This window comes from Varanus komodoensis, unplaced genomic scaffold (assembly GCF_004798865.1).
Source record: "Varanus komodoensis strain SLA01 unplaced genomic scaffold, ASM479886v1 scaffold87, whole genome shotgun sequence".
Lineage (NCBI taxonomy): Eukaryota > Metazoa > Chordata > Lepidosauria > Squamata > Varanidae > Varanus > Varanus komodoensis.
This window is the reverse complement of record NW_025336565.1, coordinates 420,773-446,789: the sequence shown is the minus strand read 5'-3', so window position 1 is coordinate 446,789 and position 26,017 is coordinate 420,773. Positions and strand designations below refer to the sequence as shown.

The 26,017-nt window shown below is 49.4% G+C and overlaps 1 protein-coding gene across 2 annotated transcripts in view; it reads left to right on the top strand.

Annotated features, from left to right (window-relative positions):
- Positions 1 to 25,762, top strand: part of CHD3 (chromodomain helicase DNA binding protein 3) — a 55,639-nt gene extending 29,877 nt beyond the window's left edge. For both annotated transcript variants that reach the window (XM_044417166.1, XM_044417164.1), the window contains exons 13-40: positions 234 to 333; positions 642 to 833; positions 2,012 to 2,212; positions 2,776 to 2,913; positions 3,044 to 3,165; positions 4,873 to 5,046; positions 5,556 to 5,697; positions 6,320 to 6,451; positions 7,072 to 7,189; positions 7,780 to 7,904; positions 9,102 to 9,333; positions 9,703 to 9,869; positions 10,352 to 10,529; positions 11,085 to 11,150; positions 11,733 to 11,818; positions 12,298 to 12,431; positions 13,865 to 14,009; positions 14,561 to 14,726; positions 15,209 to 15,327; positions 15,904 to 16,057; positions 17,975 to 18,076; positions 18,676 to 18,816; positions 19,150 to 19,258; positions 20,582 to 20,714; positions 21,972 to 22,167; positions 23,213 to 23,376; positions 23,951 to 24,077; positions 24,804 to 25,762. In XM_044417166.1, the coding sequence (XP_044273101.1) occupies positions 234 to 333; positions 642 to 833; positions 2,012 to 2,212; positions 2,776 to 2,913; positions 3,044 to 3,165; positions 4,873 to 5,046; positions 5,556 to 5,697; positions 6,320 to 6,451; positions 7,072 to 7,189; positions 7,780 to 7,904; positions 9,102 to 9,333; positions 9,703 to 9,869; positions 10,352 to 10,529; positions 11,085 to 11,150; positions 11,733 to 11,818; positions 12,298 to 12,431; positions 13,865 to 14,009; positions 14,561 to 14,726; positions 15,209 to 15,327; positions 15,904 to 16,057; positions 17,975 to 18,076; positions 18,676 to 18,816; positions 19,150 to 19,258; positions 20,582 to 20,714; positions 21,972 to 22,167; positions 23,213 to 23,376; positions 23,951 to 24,077; positions 24,804 to 24,901 (3,961 nt within the window). In that variant the 3' untranslated portion in view covers positions 24,902 to 25,762. The remainder of the gene's footprint in view (positions 1 to 233; positions 334 to 641; positions 834 to 2,011; positions 2,213 to 2,775; positions 2,914 to 3,043; positions 3,166 to 4,872; positions 5,047 to 5,555; positions 5,698 to 6,319; positions 6,452 to 7,071; positions 7,190 to 7,779; positions 7,905 to 9,101; positions 9,334 to 9,702; positions 9,870 to 10,351; positions 10,530 to 11,084; positions 11,151 to 11,732; positions 11,819 to 12,297; positions 12,432 to 13,864; positions 14,010 to 14,560; positions 14,727 to 15,208; positions 15,328 to 15,903; positions 16,058 to 17,974; positions 18,077 to 18,675; positions 18,817 to 19,149; positions 19,259 to 20,581; positions 20,715 to 21,971; positions 22,168 to 23,212; positions 23,377 to 23,950; positions 24,078 to 24,803) is intronic.
- Positions 25,763 to 26,017: the final 255 nt, after the last annotated feature.

Genomic DNA, 26,017 nt, shown 5'->3' with positions numbered 1-26,017 from the left:
TCAGGTCCAGTAATACACTCTGGACCACACCAGCAGCCTTGCTTTACTTAATATTATTTCTTGCCTTTATTACATTGTGGTTTTATTGTTTCGCTTTAATTAATTCTTAATCACGTATTGCTTTGAGGGTCCTTGTGGACAGAAAAGCCCTTTATAGATACTTTAAATAATAATAGTGACACCCGAGATTCTTCAGTGAGACAGGAGGAAGCTGTTTTTTCTTTCTTCTCTAGAGAGCTGATCATGGGCGAAGACCCTGCCCAGCCGAGAAAGTATAAGAAAAAAAAAAAGGAACTGACATCGGAGGACCCACCAAACTCCCCCACCAATGATGTAAGCTCTGCCGAGATGGCTGACAATGGGCTGGTTCTACAGCTATGATCATATGGATATTTGAGTCTTGGGGCAGGGAGGGAGAGGTGGGAGAGTCAAAGTGGAAGGAGGGGCTCCAGCCCGACTGGAGGAGCCATGGCTCAGTGATTAAGCACATGCTTTGCATGTCAAAGGTTAAATGGCTCATGATCCAAAGAGGGCTTTCTGGCCATGGGGGGGGGGGGGGGGGAGATGTGCTGAGGAAGGAGTCAGCTGCTGTGTCCCGGGTGCATCAGCTTTATTTCTCCGTGCACATCTTTTCCTTGCAGCCAACAGTGAAATATGAGAGCCAGCCACGCTTCATCACCTCAACAGGGGGCACACTGCACATGTATCAGCTGGAAGGCCTCAACTGGCTGCGGTTCTCTTGGGCCCAGAGCACAGACACCATCTTGGCCGACGAGATGGGGCTTGGCAAGACCATCCAAACCATTGTCTTTTTGTACTCGCTCTACAGGGAGGTGAGATAGGAATGGCACTTCTTGGCTTGGGTGGGTAGTTCAGCCTTTGGCACATGTTCTGCAAAATCAGCCCCTCCCCCACAAAAGCGAACGTCTGTGTGCCTTGGCGCACCCCTTCCTGATGCTCTAGTGACACTTTGCTTGGGGCTTCCAAACGTTCTGTGCCTGGCGGTCCTGTTTCTTCCTCATGCAGACACTTCTCTCTCTAGCATGATGAAGAAAAGCTGGCCTCCTGTCCTGGAATTAGATGAAAGGGGACAAAGGTAGAAAAAAGGAGAGAAGAGAAAAGAAGGAGAGAATCCTTTAGTCACAGGTGAGCATCTTGTGGCTCTCAAGGTGTTTGAGCCAGCAGCTCCCATCATCCCTCCATTGGCTATGCTTGCTAGAGCTGCTGGGAGCTGTAGGCCAGACATCTGGAGGGCTACAAGGTCTCCACCTCTGCTTATTGTGAGATCTGCCTTGGCTATTGCAGGCACTTGGTGTCTCTTGAGAAAGGAAGCTAATAGGTTATTCTCAAGTTGGTTTCTGTTTCCTCCTAGTTTAACAGAGCCTTCCTTTTGAATAGCTCAAAAAATTCTAAGCCTGAATTATTCTTGCTGGCTCTTACACTTCCCCCTCTGCCAGCATGGGCTAGACCTGGAATGACCTTCGATCTTCTTTCCAGCTCCCACTTTGCTTATCTACCCCAGCCAGCTCACCATAACATTTGCAGTGGGGGGAGTGTCCCGCCCCCGCCGCCCTGGCCTTGTCTTGTACTGTCTGAGGTAGCGTGTAAGCCTCTTGGGCAGTGACTCCTGCGCACTGTCTGTATTCTGTACTCCGCCTAGCACAGAGTTGGTGCTTAATGAATGGGCAGTGGGAGGAGTGTACATCAGCCCCAGGCGCAGGGTCCTTCTGTGAACAGCTGTTACTTCTGTGTGAACAGCTGCTGTGGCTGGCTGCATGTCAGTGATCTCGGCAAGCCACAGGAGAACCTTGCTCATTCTGGCAGCTGGTGTTTTATGAATGGATTTCTCTTTGCCTCGCTGAGCCCCTGGGAACTGAAAGCAAGGACTCCGGGCATGGCTGCGTCAGGCTGCGTCAGGGCGGCTGACAGCCTCTTGCAGCTCCGAAGCCACACAGGAAAGTGCAGTCCAGCTCAGTCACGTTTCCCTGCTCTCCCTCTTCTCTCTGCCCAGGGCCACACCAAGGGGCCTTTCCTGGTCAGCGCCCCACTGTCCACCATCATTAACTGGGAACGAGAATTTCAGATGTGGGCACCCAATTTCTACGTGGTGACCTACACTGGGGACAAGGACAGCCGCTCCATCATCCGTGAGAATGAGTTTTCCTTTGAAGACAATGCCATGAAGGGCGGAAAGAAGGCCTTCAAGATGAAGGCAAGTGGAGCGGGCTTCTTGATGCTACGTGACGGCAGCAGCATTTCACTTTGGGGTCTGCCATGGGTATTAGGTTGACTGTGGTAAAAATGCTTCTGCTGCCCTCTAATGTTTGAGCTGAATGGCAGCTTGTTAACCCCTTCACTTCAGCCCCCCGCAATTCCCCCATGCCAGTTTATCTTAAAATGCTCAAGAGCTCAGTACTTCTCCCACAAGGAGGGCCATGTGTAACAGCACTGTGTGAGGATATATATTGCTTTGCTTTTGTTTTTTTTCTAGAATACAGTCTGTCTTCATGTGATGGATATAGGCAGCTTGAGAAAGGCTGCAGTGAACCCTTTAGGGGGGTTACGACCTCTTCTCCCTTCCTTTCTCAGCATGGGCAAGGGAGGATTTAAGATGCATTATGGGTTGCATTGCAATGCATTACGGGGCATCTGAATTTGGGATTGATCCCAGCTTTGATCCTCCTCTTAAAAAGAGGAGCAATCTTGTTTGGTGGTCATGGCCTCGTACAGAAAATGGAACTGATGGTTGCTATACACTCTCTCCTTCATTCTTAGAGAGAAGCTCAGGTGAAGTTCCACGTCCTCCTTACCTCCTATGAGCTAGTCACCATTGACCAGGCTGCCTTGGCATCCATCCGGTGGGCCTGTCTCGTCGTGGATGAAGCTCACCGACTCAAGAACAATCAGTCGAAGGTGAGGAGAGCATGTTGGTGGGAAGAGGGGCCCTGCTTCTTTGCAATCTGTGGATCTTCCTCAGGTGAGGAGGTGGGGGTAGGGATGGAGGCTAAGAGCCCTTTAACTCCTGTGCTGCTCTTGGTTTCAGTTCTTCAGGGTGTTAAACGGTTATAAGATCGACCACAAGCTGCTACTCACTGGGACCCCCTTGCAGAACAACCTGGAGGAGCTGTTCCACCTGCTGAATTTCCTCACTCCTGAGAGATTCAAGTACGGCCATCTCCTCACTTCTTTCCTTCTTGCTGTAGAGGCCTATCAGTCTTAGAGCTAGAGGTGTTTGATCTTGCGGCCTCTTGCCTCTGGTGCTCACATGACGTCCAGTTTGCCCATCTGTCTCCAGGCTGCATTTCCGGTCCACCATAATCCTCCCTGGTGTTATATCCAGATTTGCTTCTATCTGTGCCCTCATCTGGTGCAGAGACAACTTGGAAGCAGGGTGGATTTTCTACCTATTTTTCCAGGCAGTGCCTCTGTGCTTGAGGCATTTAGGGAGTAAATATTTTGCTAGTCGGCACAAAGGGTTGTTGTGAAAGGTAGCTCTCAGATAACATCTGCTTAGTTTCCTCGGAGTCAAAGAAAATACCTTCTTCATAATCAGTTAATGTTCTCATCATTATACGGCCTGCTGCCTAAGTTGTGAAGGAAACATGTGGGAGTGTTTTTTGCTTTACACTTACACTGGTTTGGAAGATCTGACAGATGTGCTTTTCAGCCTCTGGAACGTTTATCTCTAACAGAATGTCTCCCTCTGCTGGCCACACCTGCATGCCACTACCATTCTGGCATCTTGCTCACTTCCAAATGGAACTTATTTGGCTCATGGTGGCCCTGCAGAATTTCAGCTTGATGCAGAAAAAGACCTCTGCTTCCAGTGGCCGTGAACCTTTTGTGGTGGGGAGGGAGGGGGGGTGACTTTTTCTCAATTTGCTTTGCCTCCAAGGCAAGCCTGAAGGCCTAGAAAGTGAAAGTAAAAGTAAAAGAATCCTCCAAACATTTCTTCCCTTTCTCAGGGTGGAAGCTTTTCTTCTTGGTTTTGTAATGACATACATTTGCACTAGCAAAAGAACTCTGTAGCGCCAGGTGCTCTTCCTTGCATATTTGGTAGCTTTGGTACTTCTTTCACCCAACCATCTCACGATCCTGCCCACATCTCAGATTTGACATTACAGGATTATTTAGCTTCGCACATGTGTCAAACGTAAAATAAAAAATCTGAAAATTTTTGTCAAGGAGTTTGAGCGGCATTGGTTATTGTCCCAAAGTCATGGAAATAATTGGTTAGGATTTTTCAGTTACTGTAACTGAAGCACCAGTGCTCAAAATTGCCTCAGTATTACCTTGGCAGTGTTTTAGCTAAGAAAATCAGTAGCTGGGGAACAACAACAGGAAAGAGCAAATGAGCATCTGTCCTCCTTGTGGACTTCCCAGAGGCATCCGTTTAACTACTGTGTGAAAAAGGGGTCTGGACTGGAGAGGCCTTTGCTCTGCTCTAACATGGCTTTTCTTATGTTCTTAAAACTGAGGATGATTTAAAATGAGGAAATGCAATTACAAAATCCTTTGGTCTGGACTTTGAGAAAGCTACAGCTTTGATACGATTTGGCTAGAAACAGGGCAAGAGGTGGAGCGTGCAGATTTCAAACGGCTTCTTTGGCCATTCCCCACAGCCTGAGTCTTCATCTTTGCTGTAGATCAAGGGTGAGCAACTTGTGACCTCCAGATGTCTGCCTTCCGACTCCCTTCAGCCTTGGCCAGCCGATGGCAAAGGATGATGGGAGTTGAAGGCAAAATATTTGGACAGCTATAAGTTGCTTACTGCTGCCGTAGATCCTTATTCAAATAGGATTCCCCAGGTCAATGTTTGCATGAAATGCCTTCAGAGATAAGCCTAATTACTGCCACCTCTCTCCCTTACAGCAACTTGGAAGGTTTCCTGGAAGAGTTCGCTGACATCTCCAAAGAGGACCAGATTAAAAAACTCCATGATCTCTTGGGCCCTCATATGTTGCGCCGCCTCAAGGCTGATGTCTTCAAGAACATGCCAGCCAAGACAGAGCTCATTGTTCGGGTGGAGCTCAGCCCCATGCAGAAGTATGGATAGGACTTGGGGGCGGGACGGGGAGATGATAGTGCAGAAGGTCCTCAAGACCTTCTCACATAGGCCATGCATGCCATGGAGGACTTGGTGGCGGGGCGGAGGGGGGGGGGAGTCATGGTATGCCCTTCCAGGTGGCAGCAAGGATTGTGCGTGAGTGGATTAGGAAAGGGGGGTGGACTAGCCTGTGGGGGTGGGGAGTGGGGGTGAGCAGGTTGGAGAAAGCTCAGGGTTTCTAGGTTCTCTGGAAGAATGGTTCTGTCTGGTGGGAAGGGAAACTCCTGGCTTCTTTCTCCAGATCACCTGGAGGGGAGATTATAAAAGGCAACCATTAGACATAACTTACCGGAAGCTTAACGTAAGTTGGCAAAACTGATGCAATGTGGCGGTGTCTGCATTTTCTTCCCATTTTCATGAAGCTCTTGCAAGGGGCAAGTTATGGTATTTTTCTTAAGCTAGTGTTTTGTTGTTCTTCTCTTCCCATCCTTTCCTGCTTCCACATCAGGAAATACTATAAATATATCCTGACCCGCAATTTTGAGGCTCTGAACTCGCGTGGTGGCGGAAACCAGGTGTCCTTACTCAACATCATGATGGATCTGAAGAAATGCTGTAACCACCCCTACCTCTTCCCTGTCGCTGCCATGGTATGTCCTGATCCACCGCCAGGGGCTGAGCAAGACGAGGGCACCTCGCTCTGCTTGCAGGAGGGCACCCACATTGGCTGTGTTCAGGCCACGTGGTTGTTGAAACGTGAATTATCATGCTGTCTGAACCCAGCCAAGAAAATGAGCAGTGGTGATGAAGACCTCACAGTTCACAACCCAGCATCAAACCGTGGGCCCTCTTCATGTGTTGTTTGTGGTAAAAAGCCACGGCTTGTTCACACAGCTGGGATGAGACAGCACAGTAGCCCACATTTCAGCAAGAGTCTACAGTTTAATGCCAATCCATGACTCAACCAGTATTCAGCCTTTGAGTGTGGGTTATTGTGTTGCCTGAACCTGACTGCCATGTTCCCTTCGGATACATGGTCTTCGTTGCTCACGCTACTGGCACCAGTTTGTGCAGCAGATGGGCTGGTAACTAGGGGTGGTGGTGAAGAAAATCCTAGATGATTCTTGTTGTGTGAGTGTGTTAGCCTGGAAAGCCATGGGATGGGCTTCCTGTGTTAGCCCCAGTCCTTTTCCTAGCCCCTGATTGTGAAAGATAAATGCAGTCAGGTGTGGATGTCAACACTTATGATGAAGGCTGTGTTTTGTCATGTAGGAATCCCCCAAGCTTCCAAGTGGTGCCTATGAAGGGGGTGCTCTCATTAAGGCCTCCGGAAAGCTAATGCTGTTACAAAAGATGCTGAGGAAGCTCAAAGAGCAGGGCCACAGAGTGCTCATCTTCTCCCAGGTAAGGGTATTCTGGGATATGGAGCTGTGTCTTCATGCTGGTTGCATGGGATGAGAGGACAAGAGAGACAATGTGCAGAGCTTTGAGTATTCTTTCCTGTGCTATCAGGAGTCAATCAGAACTTTCCCACAATCTCCTAACCCTCTGTTTTGGATATTTTGAATGTGGTTAAAAAATTACTTCATACAATCACTCTTCATGGCCCATTCGGCTTTATTCCTTTTCCCACTCTTCTCTGAGTCATGGGGAAGAAAACCATTCAAAAATTTCAAGAGCAAACATATTTTATTTTTATTTTTTATTTATTAAAACATTTTTATGCCGCCCCATTCGCCGAAGCCTCGGGGCGGCTTACAACATAAATATAATGCAGCATATCTGATTGCTCTGGAGTCTTCAATCTGACTCCATCCAAGTCCAGATTTTCCTGGAGGCGTTCTGTGACCCAAGAAGATTGGGAATAGGCCTCTGTCAAAGAGCTGTTCCAACAGCTGTTCCAACAGCTTCAGCCAATGGTCTTTCCTTGGCCTGAGTTTCCTATCTCTGACTGCTACTCCCTGCAATGAACCCTGAAGGTATTATTTTCCAAGACATTTTACATTCCTAGTCTCATTTTCCAGATGACGAAAATGCTGGACCTCCTTGAGGATTTCCTTGATTATGAAGGCTACAAGTATGAACGGATTGATGGGGGCATTACAGGAGCACTTCGTCAAGAAGCAATTGATAGGTTTAACGGTAAGCGAACTGGGTGACTTTGGGCCAGTCACAGACTCTCAGCCCAACCTACCTCACAGGGTTGTTGTTGTGGGGATAAGATGGAGGAGGAGGAGGATGTAAGCTGCCTTGAGCCCTTTGTAGGAAAAAGGCAGGATAAACATTGGAAAATAAAAAAAATAAAAAAAAAATAAGATGGTCTTGTCCTTTTATAGCCATTAATAGTCTTATCCTTCATGAATTAGTTTAATCCCCTTTTGAAAGCTGCTCACAATAGTAGCCACCCCTGCATTTCATGGCAGTGATTCCATAGTTTAGCTATATTTTGTGTGAAGAAGCTCTTCTATTTGATCTGAGTCTTTCAAGTAATCAATTTCAAGAGGTTTCTGTATTGAAAAGGGGAGAAAAATCTACCCTATCCATTTTCTCCCAACCACGAGTCATTTTCTGCACTGCTGTTGTGCCTCCTCCTAGGTACCTTTTTTCTTGTTTTGAAGGTAAATGCTCCCAGATGTTGTAACCTTTCCCTTTGAGGGAGTTGTTCCAGCCCCTCGATCGATGGGCTCCCCTTTTCTGCTCCTTTACCTACCGAGGTCTTCATTCCTTTTCAGCCCCAGGAGCTCAGCAGTTCTGCTTCCTGCTTTCCACGCGGGCAGGTGGCTTGGGCATCAACTTGGCCACTGCAGACACAGTGATCATCTTCGATTCAGACTGGAACCCTCACAATGACATTCAGGTGGGCCCCTGCTCTCTGCAGCACAGACCCTGCTGGGGCACACTGGCCAGCATGGTCTAGTGTCCCCTTTCATGGAGCGCCCAGCCAAATGTCTGGGAACTTTGCAAGCAGGATAGGAAGCGTGCCATCTCTGGCCCTGGCAGCAGCACGCTGCTGCTGTTGCTAAGAATAGTGGCTTAACTAAGGTGAGATGCTTGAGGATATATATATATTTACAGAGGACCTGACTTTTCCAATGGTCCTCACTGTTCCACCATTTCTCAGTGGTTGGGAAGGTGGAAAAGCATAGGCCACTAGCTTTTTACAGGAGCTGTCAGTTTTTACAGCTGCCTGTCAAACGTCCAGTTCCTTCTGAAAGTTTTTTTTCCCCTCCCTGATACTCCATGACACTCAGCATAGATTCTTGATAGGGGCATACACATCCATGTCTGCATATTCCCCTATTAAAAAACCACAGGGGAGCCCTGGTTTTTAAGGGAAAAAAGCTTTTAAAAGGAACCAGAGTTTTGACAACTGGCTGTCAAAACTCCATGCTTTTGTAAAAGAGGGTGACTTGCACTTTTTCACCCTCCTGAGCACCTCTAATTTTGGGAATGGTTGGGAAAGTAAGAGGACCTGAGAGGAACCAGATCTAAAATGAACACCTTGAGGATCTTGTTGTGAAGATGACTAGTTGGTCACCTACATTAGTGAAAAAGACCACTTGCAACTTTGGTTTCTCTTGGCAGTTTGCCGGTTGCCAGCTGTGAACACAGCAGTGTGAAAATTGAAGCTCTTGGTAATACATGATGGTTGGATGGGATTGGCACAGTTGCTATAGGAGGGCATACCTGGATCGTATAGCTGGACCGTCTAGGATAGAATGTTTAGGGAAGGGTAGATAGCACTGTGCTTGTTCTGTAGATATTTAGAAATGGTAGAATAGCTGAGGAGGGTGGGGCAGATTCACAGAATGTCTGCTGATAGTGGGAGCTGGATTACTAACTGCGACAAAAGTTTCCTCTGTTGCAAAGCCATAGCTGGACCCCCTCTAGCCTCACAGGCTTTACGAACTCTTTATCCCACCCACAGCTATTCTGTTAGGAAACCATAGTCAGAGATTCCCCTATTGTGTCTCTTTGTGTCTCTTTCCAGCTATTCCTTTGGTCCATTTCATTTTTAACTGAGCTTTTTGGGTTGTTTTTCTCCACCCCTCAGGCCTTCAGCAGAGCGCATCGTATTGGCCAGGCAAACAAGGTGATGATCTACCGCTTTGTGACACGGGCCTCAGTGGAAGAGCGGATTACACAGGTGGCCAAGCGCAAGATGATGCTGACTCACCTGGTGGTCCGCCCGGGGCTGGGCTCCAAGTCAGGAAGCATGTCCAAGCAGGAGCTGGACGACATCCTCAAGTTTGGCACAGAGGAGCTTTTCAAGGATGAAAATGAAGGTGAGGAGTTGGTTGCTGTGGGTGATGTTTCAGGAGGCAGGAAATAATTAAACCCTGTAATCTGCAAAGGCAAACCCAAGAACAGCTCATCACAGTGGTTTAGTCTCATGCGTAGCAAAATAAGAATGTTGCAAGTTCAGAATCCCAACAAAGAGGGCAGTAGCCTTTTCATCAGAGGGACCTGCGGATTTCTCTTGATAAGATTGCATGGTAAAATATACTGTGCACAATTTGCTTTTTCCAAGGACCAGGTTGATCATGCATCCAAGAGTGCTTGGGGCCATTTGGTGGTCATTGCCTAGGTCCCCGCCTCGAGTGCTGCTCTTCTCACCTACTACTTCTCCCTCCTTACTCCCCATCTTGCTCCAGGGGAGAACAAAGAGGAGGACAGCAGCGTCATCCATTACGACAACGAAGCCATTGCACGGCTGCTGGACCGTAACCAGGATGCCACTGATGACGCGGATGTGCAGAACATGAATGAGTACCTCAGCTCCTTCAAAGTGGCACAGTATGTGGTTCGGGAGGAGGACAAGGTCGGTGGAATGAGGCAGCTGTGAGGCTATAGCTGGCAGTTGGTGCCACAGGGAGGCTGCTCTCCAGCGCTTAGGGCTGAGCGGCTTGCATGCACCCGAAGCATGAACTCATGGGGGCTGGGCAAGGGTGCAGAACCCTGGGCCCATCAGGGTTTCTTCAGTGGCCACCAGCTGGTTGGCCATTTCCCAGTGCTTGTGGTGTCTTCCTCCCCCACACATTCTGGAAGGCTAGAACGCCCTTCTCAGGCACACTGCTGGCAGGAAGACCTTGAAGCTACAAGCCGGCATCTTTGCCCTGCCCTGTTGCCTTTGCTCTGCCCACCACTGGAAGGCGGCTCCGGAGAGCCTCCAAATGGGATCCAGCCCTCAGCCTGGAAGAGGCTCCCAAGCCCCTCTAGGCCATGGCTCTGGTTCTGCACAGAGAGTGGTGTTTGGGCCCATATTTGAATCCCACTGTCTCTGGCCTCCTCTTCCCACCCCAGATTGAGGAGATTGAGCGGGAAATCATTAAGCAGGAGGAAAATGTGGACCCTGACTACTGGGAGAAGCTGTTGCGGCACCACTACGAGCAGCAGCAGGAGGACCTCGCCCGCAACCTGGGCAAAGGGAAGCGTGTGCGCAAGCAGGTCAACTACAACGATGCAGCCCAGGAGGACCAAGGTCAGCACTTCAGGGGCCTCGGGGGGGTGGGGGATGGAAGCAGCCGCCCGATGCCTCCCGGCACCTGAGTTCCGCTTCGAACTCTGTGGGGGCCAACCCCTGTTCTCTTGAAAACAGGAAATGTCCGGGAAGGGAAAACTATCCTTTGAATACTTGAGCAGGCCTCACACTGCAGGCTCCTAGCGGGACAGCCTGCTAGGTGAGGGGAAGGCAGCGCGGAGGACTGCAGCTCTAGCACAGTGCGTCTGAGGCAGGCGCTGCCCCCTCAGAGGTGCATGGCAAGTGCTGTGTGTTTCGACTCTGACCGGGAAGGGAGCACACGTCTCCACGCAGAGGAAGGAAACCTGGCCCGGTGCTCATTCTAACTCATCCTGCTGAAAACACCATGGCAACCTGGCCACATATTTTGGAACTGTCAGAAAGAGGGGTGGTTGATTTTTGTGAGGGTCTGTGCAGTAGATGAAGTCTTCTAGCTCTTCTGAACTGCCTTATGGGGTTAAGGATGGGAGACGAAGCATTTAAACGTTGACAGTCGCACACTGCTTGCTGTTTCAGATAATCAGTCTGAGTATTCGGTGGGCTCCGAAGAGGAGGATGAAGACTTTGATGAGAGGCCAGAAGGTGAGGAGGTGCTCTCCCCTCTTCCCCTGCTTGGCGTGGGCCTCAGTAGAGCCTGAGGACCGTGTCATAGCCCAGCCTCTGCCCTTGGGAGGGATCTGTCTGCCTTTCCGCACTCAGTCCGCACAGCACATGAACCCCTGGCCTTGGGAGGGGGAGCAGTGCTCGTGTCGCATGAAGCACGGTGCTGAGAGGGCCTGTGTCTGCTTTGTTCCCTGATCTTGACCTGCGCTCTCTCGGCCTATACTCTCCTCGCAAACCTGGCGGGATCGGCGCTTTCCTAGTGGCCCCCCTGCCTGTGATGGGAGACTGCTTTCCGCCACAGCAGCCTGCTGCACTTGTCTTTCTGGGATCCCGGCCAGTTTTCCCTACTGGCGTGCCAGAGGACTGGGCCCTCTTCCTGGTTTTCCTGAGCCAGATGAATGTGTGGCCTTGGGCAGGCCAGCCCAGGGGACTTCGATGAGACCTACTCCATCTCTGGCCAAACCAGACAGAGGCTTTCTGGGCGTCTAGCCATGCCTTGGTAATACTACAGCAGTGAAGGGATTTGATCGTAAGCCTTTGTCTCTTGCTTTATGTGCCAAGGTCGCCGACAATCCAGACGGCAGCTTCGGAATGAGAAGGACAAGCCTCTTCCCCCACTCCTGGCACGGGTTGGTGGGAACATTGAGGTGAGAGAGCAGCCTTGTAGGATGGCTTGCCAGTAGTGGGCTGGAAGCGATGATTTAGGTAGCCATCTGGAATGAAAAAGAACAGTACCCAGGAGCAGCCCATTGGAGGCAATGTAAAAGTTTAAGAGAAAGGAACAGTTTGTGGGGAACAGAGACTGGAAGAAAAGAAGCACATTCGATCTGGTCTAGAACCTTGTACAGCTGTATGATGTTCATTTTTATTGGTACAAACATACGCTGCATTTGGGGCTCCAAAAGATGGCCCCCACGGTGGTTAAATTAAAAATAATTAGCCTGCTGGCTTACACATGGCCATGTGCCTAGACGTTGCAGTGCCATTTGAGTGCTGGGGGAATTGTGTGAAATGAGCAGTTGCTCTCCCTGGGCCGGTGGCTTCTTTGCTTGGTCTTCTAGTAGGTCTGGGGATTCTGGCTGAGGCTGTGATGCTGATGCTTTGGACTTCATGCTGTTTCATTCAGGTGCTTGGTTTTAACACCCGCCAACGTAAGGCCTTCTTGAATGCTGTCATGCGCTGGGGTATGCCTCCTCAAGATGCCTTCACATCCCAGTGGCTGGTCCGGGACCTGCGAGGCAAGACAGAGAAAGAATTTAAGTAGGTGCCTCGTGTAGGAGAGATTAATATCCTGCAACATGCCTATTATTTTCCCCAGGAAGAAGGGACCCTTCTGTGCCCATTCTTGAATTAAAAGTTTTGGGACTCCTAGAAATCAGCTCCAACCAGGGTGGCATAATTTCTGTAATCTTGCTCTGAAGGCAAAAACATCTGTACCCCAAGGAACTGAATTTCCATTCATAAAAAGAAATGGAAATTTTTTTAGGCAGTCTGTCCACAAAGATATCCTTAGAGCATAATCCTATACGTACATTTAGTAAGAAAATAGTTCTAGAACTTCCGTCATTCCCACCCTTCATGGCTGACTGGTGAATACTGGGAGCTGTGGGATTTTCTCTCTCTCAGAACACGCATGCGACTGCACCCTAAGCCATGTAAGAGCAATGCAGAACAAATCATACAAAATAAGCAAATCCTGGGAAAGTCGCTTTTTCTAAGTCAGCTTTCCAGACACATTTGGACTGCAACACCCAGAATTCCCAGTCAGTGGCCCTGCTGGATGGGAACTCTGGGAGTTGTGGTCCAAATGCCTCCGAAGGCCACAAGGCTGGTCTCAGTGTATTCAGTGGTCAAAGCTGTCTTGACTGGGTGCAGGAGGAGCGAGGTCTGTGTTGCAGTTGTCCCTGAGTGCTTGGGACAGGGCAGGCAGGTTCCCCCTCGGCACTCTCTTTTGCCAAGTGATGATGGTTCTTACTCATCTGACCTGCTCTTCAAGCATTCTTCTTGTCTGTTTTTCCTGGAGTGTGAGGCGGAGAGGTACCCTCCTCTCCCTCGTACAGACACAGACCAGTCCCTCAGCAGAGGGAGGCTGTGGCCAGATGTACTGAGGAGCCCAAGACATGGCTTTCCCCAAGCTGGCCAACAGCTACAGGGCTGCATGCTTGCTGGGTGAAGACACGAGAAGAAAATCTGATGGCAAATGTGTGGCACAGCAAGGTTTTCAGCCAAGGCTCTTGTCATATTTGGGTTTGGAGGATCCATGCTCGGTGCGCTTCGTGCAGTTCCCATAAGTAGTTGCATTTGTCTAACCTTCTAAGTCCTTGTAAGTTGGAAGCCGGCATCTAGTGACAGCAAATTCCATAAACTATATACTGTTTGAGAAATCCTTTCACTTGTCTGTCTTGAACCTCTCACAATTCTGTCAGCAGAGGGTGGAACTGATGGAAGTGGGTTGGATGGTCCCTTAGGTTCTGGAATAATTAGAGATGGAGAAAAACTTCCGACTTACTTTCTCCATACTGTGCAAAATGTTATGTTACCTTTTTCTAAACTAGAAGCCCCAAACATTGTAACTATCCCTCATTTAGAGGAATGTTTCTAATCACCTGAGCAGGCAGGCAGAGATGGATCAGGCTCTCATCTTTCTTGGTAGCTTTTTTCTCACTCAACCACTGGATTTTCTGCTTCCTCAGGGCATACGTCTCTCTGTTCATGAGGCATCTCTGCGAACCTGGGGCTGATGGTTCAGAGACATTTGCTGATGGGGTGCCAAGGGAGGGTCTCTCAAGGCAGCAGGTCCTGACACGGATAGGGGTCATGTCTCTGGTAAAGAAAAAGGTATGGAATCTAACTACTGCATAAGAAAGGCAGGTGGGTTGTGGGGCAAACCAGACCATCCCATGCCCTTTTATAGTATTCAGCATGAATATGAATGTGGTTTCTTTCCTGTAAGAATAAGGAAGAGTATTGTTCAATTCTTTAATAAAAATGAAAGAATTTTTATTTTATTTATCTGCTAATCCTGAGGATTGGGGAAGGGAAAACTTAAGACCTTGCAACATTTGACTTCCCTAAGCTGCTGTCCTACAGGTGGCTAACTGGGGGATGCTGAAAGCTGTAGTCCACCCTGTGGAGGACAGCAGCCTGGGGAAGTGTGAACTAGAGGCTTTTAGCGTGAACTGAAATTTGCATGTCGACTTTCTGTGTGCTTTCTTAGGAGCTCCACAGTTACCTCGGCTGTGGAATCCCTTTTATATCAGCCCATCACGCATCCATAGGTTGGATTTCCTCCAATTTTTCTTGGTATTGGTTTGCTTTTGTAGCCCGCTTCATAGCCGCAGCTGAAATGGTCTTGCTGACAACGTGGTGTCTGTCTTTTTGTGTGGTAGGTGCAAGAGTTTGAACATATCAATGGCCGCTGGAGCATGCCTGAACTGATGCCTGACCCAACTGCTGACTCCAAAAAGTCCTCCAGAGCATCGTCTCCCACAATCAAAACTTCCACTACCACTCCGGATCCCAGCTGCACTAATACGCCATGTACTTCCAAGCCAGGTGAGTCCCCAGTGGAAATGGAGAGCTAGGTAGACTCTTCCATGAGGGTGGCATCAACTCCAGATCTTGTCCATCAGAAAAGCTCTCCAAGAGGTGGTAGAAACAGGAAGAACTGATTGTCTTCTGTCCTGTTCTGCTTCTGAGAACTGGGGCTGCCTTTTATATATCAGTAAATCACCCCAAATTCATGCCAATATCAGTGGAGGTAGAATTATGCCCCATTGGTTAATGTGAAGTCACTTTATGTTGATTGCGATGTGACTGAAACTAGATTCAGTTTAATAAAGTGGATGATTTAATAATAGCATCAATCAGCGTAAAATATAGTTTGTTAAAATGTTATATGTGTGTTTGGGATATCTGCAGTTCAGCTCAGCTCAGGGTTAATATTAAAGTATATAGGATGGTCAGGAAATGTGCATTTGGAGAAGGAAATGAGAATGGAGCACCAGGGCAAATTATCATGATATTCGTCTCACCAGCTACCCCAGCCCCAAGTGACAAAGGGGATGGGAGCACCTTGACAGAAAAGGAGGATTCAGAGGCCAAAGATGAGAAGCTGGAGAAGGAAGCCAAGGGTGGCGAGAAAATGGAGACTGAGGTTTGTGCATATGCAGTGAATTCCCTTGTACGCGATCCTTTGTGCAGAGCCAGAGAGCTGCCTGGTGGTGTGTGTGGCGGAGCATCTTGCTGGGAGAACTTGGGGAACATTTTCAGAAGGGATGCTTCTAGGAGAAACCATTGCAGTGTTGGTGGGGAAGGCAAGAAATGGTCCTCCTGTGGGTGTACTTTGCTCTGCTCACCTTTTCCCATGTTGCATGCCTCACGGTTTGTTCTGTTGTTTGAATCCAAAGCAGAGCAACTGTGCTACCTATAGCAGTTAAGTCACAGCCACATCATGCACTTCAGTTCCTTTTAGAGTTGCTGTAGTAATGCTTAATCATTCTGATGCCTTGTGCAGAGCCGTACTGATTTGTTACTGGCTCAAAGGGCGGTGAAAGTGCTGCTAAATAATCTTTAGCAGCCACTGACAATCTCATGGCTGGAACCTGCCTTCCTGCTTTGGGTCTCCCAAATAAGAGTATGTCCTGAGTCCTGCTCACCTTGATCCTGCTTTCTGGGCAATTCTGTATGAAACCAGCTGTGTGCATGTGTCCTTTTACTTTGTATTTCACAGCTTTCAGCCTCCGAGCAACCTGTTCCCACCACATTCTCTGGGGAAAAGGCAGAGCTGGAATCATTCAAGAAACCTGAGGAGGAAGGATCAGTGGCCCTTGTGGAGAAAGAACCAGAACCTGAGCCTGCAGTCAAGGAAGAGAAAGAGAAGTTGGGTAGGTTTGTAAATGATTTGGGATGGTTTTAGTGGCAGGGAAAGTAAATGTGGGAGGGGATGCAGATCTGGTGAGCAATAAAAGAAAGGTGAATGTAGAACAGTCGGATTTTTTCATTTTTCCTATCTAGCAAACCCCAGGGATCACCACCTAATCTTTGTTGTCAAAGAGAAAAGTAACATGAATCAATGAAGAGCTTTGAGAGTTGTGGACCCCGTTAGTCTTTTGAAACAGAAACAGCTAAGACTTGTGGGTCACCTTAAAGCAGGCAACTGCTGGGCCCATGTGCAGCTGTGGAAATTTAAGAATCACGACAGTAAAATGGCTGCTACGGTATGGCTGGTGGGACAGAGGAGAAATTGCCAGCCTAGCGGCATGCATGAGGAATTAGGATGGAGCCAGCTGCAGGCTTCTGCTCTGCTTTGAAGCAGTCCCAGCTGCCAATAAGAAAATGTAAACAATTACAGAATAAAAATGGGGTGGAGTTGAGTGCCCGTGGGCACCAAGGAAAGTGTTTGGGGCATACTGGTGCTTCTGGGCACCACATTTCTTTTTTTAATAAGTTTTATTATTATTATTTTCTACAAACTAAAAACTAAAACATCAGTCATCAAAGACATTGGACATACTGGGTCAGCCCCCCGTATTTTTTTTTTATAACAATCCATAGCCATATTTGGGCACCACCTTTCCTACCCTTACCTTAAATATCAAGTTGATGATGGCATATGATTCCGCGAATGAAAGTCTGGATTACCAGCTGAGTGTTATGTTATTTGTTTCCATATATTATTTATTAATTAACATTTCTAGACTGCCCAATAGCTGGAACTCTTTGGGAGTTTATGAAACACAAATGTAAACTGTAAGATCTCGTGTGGTTTGGTGGTGCGAGTGTTGGGCAGGGGATCCAGGAGGTTCAGGCTCATGTCCCCACTAAGCCAGGAAGCACAGTGGATGACTTGGGGCTGGTCAGACTCTCAGCCCAACCTACCGCACAGAATTGTTGTGAGGAAGAAACAGAGCTTTGGGACTACCTTGGGTTTTTCAAGAAGAGAAAAGACAGCATAGAGGTGCAATGTAATAACAACTGCAGTTTAAGACAGGCGTTGTAGGCTTACTAGTGTACATACCCAACGTCGGGTGGTTATGTGGGGGAAGGTGTGGGACGGCAGATTGTAAGCACTGAGATCAGGGGACCTGAAATGCCAAAGAATATCGGTGGTGGTGATTAAAGCTTCCGTGTACGTTAAATTATCACAGTGAGCATTCACAAAGCAATGTTGATGACAAAGTAAACACCCTGGTATTGATTGGAAGAGGGACTGCAGGTGACGCAGTGGTTTAAACCACTGTGCTGCTGGGCTGGTTGATCGAAAGGTCGCTGGTTTGAATCTGCAGAGCGGGGTGAGTTCCCGTTGCTCCTTCCCAGCTCCTGCCAACCTTGCAGTTCGAAAGCATGCAAATGCAAGTAGATGAAAAGGTGCCACTTTGGTGGGCAGGTAGCAGCGTTCCGTGCACCTCGGTGTTTAGTCATGCCGGCCACATGGCCACGAAGACTGTCTGGGGACAAGCGCTGGCTCCCTCAGCTAGGAAATGGAGATGAGCACTGCCCCCTAGTCAGGCATGACTGGACTTAATGTCAAGGGGAAACCTTTACCTTTACCTTATTGATTGGAAGAGCTTGTAATAAGTAGTTAAGCTTTCATCCTGCATGTTGGTCTTCAAAGAGGGCAAGAAACTTGGGCTGTTTTTAAGAAAAGTGGAAAGAAAGCATAGGAAGATGCTGTGCTGTGTGGTATGACTCAAACACAGGTTCTTGGGTTCTGTGTGGGTAGCCAGTCCGAGGTCAGTGGCCTTTCCCTCCCCCTCCCCCTGCAGCTCCGTCCCTTCACATTCTCCCTGTACTTTCCAAAGTTCCAGATGCTGACCTGGAGAAACCTGTGGCTGATGAGAAGCCCCCTGAGAGTGATGAAAGTAAGGAAAGAGCTGACGGAGAGATGCAGGATCTGAAGAAAGGTAATGCACACTTTATGCAGCAAAAGAATGGTGGGGTGAACACAGGTCTTCGTTGAGAATCACTCTCATCGTAGGACCTGAGCTAAGGCTCTGAACATCCTGCAGTTGCATTTAGGCCACCATCCAGGGCTGATGGAGGAGTAAAATGCACACTTCAGGATGCTGGCTGGGAAGGGGCCATATGATAGTCTTCCAATTCTCCAAAAAACAATTTCCCATTGTCTTACATTGCCCTGGCTTCTTGGAGTAGCCTTGTTGCAGGATTTGTAGCTGCTTTCTATGAAAGGGCCAAAAAGAAAAAAAAGCAGTTATGATTCCCTGCCGCCTTTCAGACACGGTCCAACTTGTGCAAGATGGGTCTGCCTGGCTCAGCCTAGAGAGAAGAAAGTGTTAGAATTATGGATGTGGCTGACTCTGAATTCTGCCAGCATCCTCCAGCAGGGAAGACTAAATTTCAGTGCCGGGGAACACTACAGAGGGATGGAAAATTTAAAACTCAGTGGCCTAATTTTCCTTCATGTGTTGTGTTCTCTCTCTCTCTCTCTCTCTCTCTCTCTCTCTCTCTCTCTCTCTCTCTCTCTCTCTCTCTTTCTTTCTAGAAGAGACAAAAGCTGAGAGGGAGATGGGAAAAGAGCCCAGAACTGGTGCTATCAAGGACGAGAACCGGAACAATGGCAAAAAGGAGGACAAGGCTGAGAAGCCCCGGTTCATGTTCAACATTGCTGATGGAGGCTTCACAGGCAAGTGGGCATGAGCCAGTATCAGGAGCTGGTGTGGCCCAGCGAGGTGGCAAGTGAGCTGCACACACCCTTAAGCTACCGCTGCCTGTTTTGGTTGTCAGAGGAAAGTAGCTCTCCCCTTTGTTCCAGAAGTCTCAGACGAGCAGCATTCCTGTTTACCTTTATTAAGACAGAGAACATGTGAGCTAGGCTTTTACGTAGGAGTGCCTTCTCTTTGAACTGATAGCGCCAGTGCATCATGCAAGGAGAAGTGAGGCAACTAACCTAGACCGGGGCATTCAAATGAAGCACCGTATGTGAACATTTCTCTCTCCCTTGCTTCCTTTTATCCAGAGCTCCACACCCTATGGCAGAATGAGGAGCGGGCTGCAATCTCCTCCAGTAAGCTTAATGAAATTTGGCACCGCCGTCATGATTATTGGCTACTGGCCGGTATTGTCCTGTATCCTTTGCCCAAACTTGCAGTGTCTGTGTGGTGCCCTCTCCGGACAGATGATAAGAACAAACCCTCCCAGGTAGAAATGGGTGGAGAACCCTTGCTGGCATCAGGAGAGGTGTCCTGGGCATGAGGCAGAAGAACCCTTGAGAAAGCCCAGGCTGATGAGTGCCAGAAAGTCAGGCTGAGGGACCAACCCAGGGTTTGTCTGGTGGAGGGCACTCTCCGGGTGTAGCGGCTTCCAAATGAGCAGGTGGGCCCAGCAGCTGTTCCCCTGTGTACCATGGGCTATTCTTCAGGGGAAGCATGACTCTTGAGTGCTGCGAGCAGAAGCGACAGCAGTACCTTGAGAGAAGTGCCGGTGTGTCCTGGCCTGTTCTGGTGCAGTCATTCCAAAGCTGGGGAGAGGTGGCGACTTTCTGGATCCTAGCACTGGCACGGTGCCCCTTGTGCTGCTCCTGGCTGTTCTCCAGCAATGGCCAGCCAGGCACTAGGACCCAGCAGCTTCCTCCGCCTAGCAGCCAATAGCATGTGCCACTGGCACTCAAGGAGCTGAAAATGGGCAGTGAGGGAACGGAAGGGTTTGCTTCTGAAGATAAGCATGTGAGCACATGCCCCAAGTGCACATAGGATTTCAGGGTAAGGATGCAGCCCTCTCCCTCTCTCCGTTTGGTTATGAATCTAACAAGCGATCTTAAAATGCACTGCTTTTGTGTGTGACTGTCTCTTCTCAGTCATGAGAGCTCAAAAGCAGCGCAAGGAGGCCTTTCACATGTCAAAGGTCCCTCTGCCCATTTGTGGCTTCCCCAGTTGAAGTAGGTGGTGTGGGCACCATTTCTGTCTGAAAGGCCAGGAGGGCTGGGGATCCGGTGCTGGTGAATGCAATCAAAGACAATGGTAGGCAAGGTCTGAACTGGGCTGGGGGGCCCTCCCCCACCCCCAGGCTTCCATTCTCACACACATGCACACACTTGGTCTGTCTGTGTCTGTCTCGCTTGCTCGCTCACTCTCAGGAAAGTCAGGCACGCCAAGAGGGGAGTTAATACTGTGCCACAGCCAGAGGGGTGACTGGCCGGCTTCTGGGAGTGTGGTTTGCCCAGGGTGGGCGGCTGGGGGCCCACGTGGGCCACACTGAAGCCCTGCACGAGGGCCCTGGTCCACAGGTCACTCACCAAGGCAGCAGCCCAGGCCCACTCGGCTCAGGGCAGATCATCACAGAGGCCCATAAAATGCAGGTGTGGCCATTTGTGTGGGCTCTTTCAGGGAAGGGGCAGAAGGGTCTTGCTTGCAGCTGTAGCGATTCCTTAATGCTCCTGTACCACTCTGTAGACATGGTTATGCTCGCTGGCAGGATATCCAGAATGACAACCAATTTGCCATCATCAATGAACCTTTTAAGTCTGAAGCCAACAAGGGCAACTTCTTGGAGATGAAGAACAAGTTCCTTGCCAGAAGGTTCAAGGTGCCAATGACTGATGGGGCCTGATGGAAGTTCAGGGACTTAGATCTGGTCAGGCTTAGTTCAAGCACAGTGATCTGTCTAACTCGAAGGCTTGCCTTCAGCCTTTTAAAGCTCGTATTTGAGCAGTGCAACCCTTGCAGCGTAGCAGATGGAGATGTCGAACAGACTAGCAGCTTCTGAAATAAACAAGGTGTACATAGGGAAGCTGTATGTTTCGCCAGTCACATTACACAAATAGAATGCAATAGATCCAGATTTAGTCTTATATATTGAAATCGATGGGATTTAAGTTAGTAAGGGTGAACTCTATGGAAGGTCAGAAAAAAATGAGGAATGCTGGGAATTGTAGGTCTTTTTTCTGGTCTTAACTTGTATATGATTGCACTTTGAGTTGTTGCCGATATTCTGTTGCGATGATTATGACATACATCCTGCTGTATCCAGCTAGAAAGCCTCTCAGAATGACCTACAAATCAGAAGCAGTAAGAGAGTCTTTCCCCCCAGTGTTACAATCCGAAAGATTTGATACAAAAGGAAAAAGAGTTGGGAAACAAGAAAACTTGGGCACTGATTCTTAAGTTACACAGTTCTTAAAACGCTCAGTTCTAATGATTATAAGGCAGGCAGCTGTTGCTGATGGTCTTACCATGACCTGCTCGAATGGAAACGGTTCAGAGAGAAGAGCCTGAAGTGGCTGGTTTTCTGGCTGACCTGATGGTGCAACCATGCAGCTTCCTCTTTCTCCCTCTTCTGCAGCCAGATGGAGTGGAGTGGCTGCTTGGTGACCGTGTGGAAGAAGCAGCACCTGATGGAGCTGTCTTCTCAGATGGGCTGGCGTTGGCCCTGCTTTCCTTCTGGGCCCTTTCTGCAGCCTGATGGATCTAGTGTTTGTTACTAGATTCAGAAATCTGTTCCCCAAGTCTCTCTGCTTTTGAAAACAAGTTTCCAGCCTTATGTTTAAGAAAAGAAGCTCGGATGTAATGCCTGAGGAGATATTAGTTGTGGGAGTGGCTTAGGTCTTCCCGTACTCTCATAGCTTGGTGCCTGTTTTCAGACTTAAAAGAACCAAACTTAGAAATGAATAAGCGTCTCCCCTGAATTTGTGAACTAACCTAAGACGCAGAATCTGTTTCTCACGGCAGCAAATTGTGTAGATTTCCTTGTGAGTGAGACTGCAGGACAAGCCACTGTTTTCAAGTTTCCCCGTTTCCTCTCCCACCTTCACTGTCCCTTCCCTCCCTCCCTCCCTCCCTCCAGCTCCTCGAGCAAGCCCTGGTGATTGAGGAGCAGCTACGCAGAGCTGCCTACCTGAACATGACTCAGGACCCGAGCCACCCGGCCATGGCCCTCAACACCCGCTTTGCTGAGGTGGAGTGTCTGGCCGAGAGCCACCAGCACTTGTCCAAGGAGTCCTTGGCCGGCAACAAGCCTGCCAACGCCGTCCTGCACAAGGGTAAGAGGCGGGCGGGTAGGCGGGCCCGGAGAGGACAGTCCGTGTAACTCCCTCCCCCTGCGCCTACGTGCTGCGTCCTTCTGTACCACACTCTGAATCCATTAAAGTGCGGTTGTGATCAGAAAAGCCGCTGTGTACGGTTGTCTCCTTGATCCTGCTCTGTGTATCTTTGGTGTATCTGCTTTGGTTTATTTGTGGAGTATCCCACAAGTATCTTATGAGTATCTGCCAACTATCTGTTGTGTGCCCACTGAGCATCCTCAAAGCATCTTTTTCTCTTCTAAACATCTCCCCTGCCCCCCGCCAAGCATGCCTACTGAGTATCCTTTGGTGTAACTGGAACACCCCGAGTATCTTTTTACACGTCTTCAGTACTTTGGATGTACCTTTTTAGAAAAATCCCCAGAAAATTATCTTGAGTTATAACTGTGTGCTTCTGGGATATTTGAGTCAGTGCCCTTTTTAGTATCTCTTGTGTATTTCTTCACCAAGTATTATGTGCATAGCACTGGTTCACATTTGTCCCCATCAAAGTGTGATGTGAATATCTCTTATATATTTCACTACTGCATATCTCTGGTGCATTTCTCAAGTATCTCTGGTCTGTTTCCCTGTGAGTTTCTCTGGTGTCCCCCCTCACCAGTATCATGTGAGTATCTCTTGTGTTTAGTCCTCCATAAGTAACCTTGGTATGTTCATCCCCCACCCTAATCCATGGTTCCCTTTGAGTTTTGTAATAGATAAGCTGGCCTAGTGGGGTAAGTCCCTCCTTAATGACTGATGGGTAGGGAAGATGGGTGGACTCATTTCATAAGTATCTCTGGAACAAGTTTAGCTTTGGAGCAAATGGCCCCAGTCCATGCACTTGATAAAATAACCCTAAAATAATGACCTGGCTTGGTAGGTTTGACAGATAGGTCATGGGTGCCAGCAAAGGTCATCCGTTAACACGAGCATTTCTACCCTCACAGATGTTGGTCTCTGTCTCTCAATCTCGCGCTCTCTCTCTCCCACTCCCTCTCCCCCTCCCCTTCTGACCTACCAGTGCTGAACCAGCTGGAGGAGCTTCTCAGCGATATGAAGGCGGATGTGACACGCCTGCCAGCCACGCTTTCCCGCATCCCTCCGATTGCTGCCCGCCTCCAGATGTCTGAACGTAGCATCCTCAGTCGCTTGGCAAGCAAAGGAAATGAGACCCAGACTGCCCCGGTAACCACCTGCCCCCCACCTGGCTTTGTCACTTCTCCGACAACCCTGTAATAAGATTGCCAGCATGGGCGAAGGGAGGGGGAAGCTCGTGACAGGACCGGATGCTGTTTGGCTTCATTTCATGTGCATGCAGCCTGGAATGAAATCAATAAAAAGACTTGTGCAAGATCAGAGACCCCAAACAAAATACAGCCTTTAAAATAAGCCTCCCTGAGCTGTGAAAATGTTTACTATGTTGCCAAGGAGTTTGTAGCCTGCATTTCCGTGCTGACTGTAGAGGGGAGAGACTTTTCTTCCGCATCCAGCATGAAAGCAGAAGGTAGTGAAGCAAGCGGTCTTCTCGCTAGGGGAAACCACAGAGGCCTTCTGGCTGGAGGAGCCACAGAGCGATTGGTCCATTCCGCCCCAGCCCTGCCTGGACTCCCAGGTCGACCAGGGCGGCTGGGTGAGCTGCTAAATGCAAGCCTGCCCTCATGTTTTCGTTCCCGTGCGCTGCGCTGAGCTTGTCATCTCCCGCCCTGGCATTTTACCCGCACTGTGACTGGAACTCAGTTGTCTCCTCCCCACTTCACAGGCCTTTCCCCCTGGGCCCTATGCCACTCCTCCTACCTTTGGGGGCCCCTTTGGTGCCACTGCTGGCGGGACGTTGCCCACCATGGGTGCCAACTACAGCCAAATGCCAACTGGCTCCTTCATCACAGGTCAGTTGTGGGGGAATGGGGACTGGCTAAGCAAAGTGCCGTTGGGGCAGGGGCGCTGCTGTGGGCTGTGCATGGATTGTTTGGAGTCTTCAGGCCTACTTTTACAGGGTCCCGGGGTGCCCCTGGAAAAGGACGCCAGGAATGGGACGGGCGGTGAATGAGGCTTCTTGGGTTTTGGTGGCAGGAGACGAGAACTGCTGGGGAGCTGGAGAAGGCCAGCCGTTCGTGGGACGGGGCCCCAGCATTCCCATCCTCCTGTTGGCTCGAAGCGTGTGTGTGGTGGTGTTAGGTGGTGGTGGGACCTTGAAAGTGAGAGCACAGAGACTGGCGGAAAACCAGAGAAGCGAGGCTCAGCTCACGCAGAGTGGCCTTCAGTATACCGAGATAATCCTGGGTCTAGAGCCAGGGGTCTTGCTAGGCCTGGGCCAGAGGGTCCTCGCTGGAATCTGCTTCCCGTGTTGCTGGGCCTATTCCCCAGAGACCTAAGTGTCCACTGGTACGTTTCTTCTCTACTTAATTGCCACGCAGAGGGCAATCTTCCAGGAAGATGGCAGCCGTGGGAGGAAGACTTTACCCCATTTGTCACAGGCTGTTATGCCTGTGACAAAAAAAAAAAAAAAAAAAGCAGCACAGCACCAAGCTGGAAAACGAAAAGGGACAACACAGCGCGATGACGGGGCTGGCAGCGAATCCTTCACTTTCTTCTTTTCTGTCTTGTAATTGCAGCCAATGGTCCCCCTGTGATTGTGAAGAAGGAGAAGGAAGGTGAGAGCCTGGAGAAGAAAGAGGCGAAAGGCGGGGAGGTGATCTGCATAGATGACTGAGGGGACACTGGGGCCAGTTGCCCAGCTGGTCACTTCTGGACAAGACCTGCCCCTGGCAGAAGGGACAGGCTCCCCACAAGCCTCTCCTCTTCTTTTATTTTCTGATCATGTCGACGGCTTTGCCTTGGGGGTGGGGAAGTGGGGTGGAGAATGCTCCCCTCTGCTCCCCTGTGTTTGATTTAGTTGCTGTTCCCAAGCCCTTTCCCTTTTCCCTTTTGGGAGTGGGGAGGCAGGTCTCTAAACCAGCTGAACAACAGAGAGGTGTTTGGGAACCAGGGCATACCTGGGTTCTGCTCCTGGCCTGAGGCTAAAGTGGCAGGAATGGAATTAGAATTCCAGACTTTCCAGGGCTTCATCTTTGGAGCGTCCTGCCTGCGACAGGAGACCGGCAGTCTGCCTTGTGGCATTTGCCCTTAGCAGTGTTGAATCTTTGAGAAGCACTGCAAAATGACTCTATAAATATGAATATATATATAATGTATACACACTCATCCTGTATGTTTAATCCCCTTCCCACTTGTGCTTGAACCCCCTGTGGGGCAATAATGGGGCAGGCTGGGGAGGGTGGGAGGCACTCCCTAGCCATGTTCTGTTCTGAGAACACTTTGGGGTGGGGAGCAAACATCCCCCACCTTCCTCTATCTGGAAATGGAGCCCTCCCAGGAGTGTCCCCTGCTCTGTGGGAGTCAGGGAGCTGTATCTCCCTTCCTGCTAACCTCATCCTTGAAAGCAAGTTTGTTTGGGGGGAGGGGGGAGAGGCAACAGCAGGGCCAAGCTGCACTCCTGGATTTGTTGCCGAATTTCAAGTCACTTCTTGTTTAAACCTTGCAGAATAAAGGCACTGTTTCCTTGGCTACATAACCTTGGATGTCTTGTGCCTCCTTTGTGTGGGTTGGAAAATGGGGTGCTAGCTGGGTTTGAAGAGTCGCTGGAAGGGTTAATCCATCAGCCTTCAGCCTCAGGCCTTCTTGATGTGTTGGACCAAAGCGCCCATCATGCCCTGTTTGAGGAAGGCTGCGTTAAACAGGGTGCCAGGGAGCCCTCGGCACTGCTCTTGTGCTAGCTTAACGCAGAGGAGGGCTTGTGAGGTGCCCTCAAGTCGTAAGGCGGAATGAC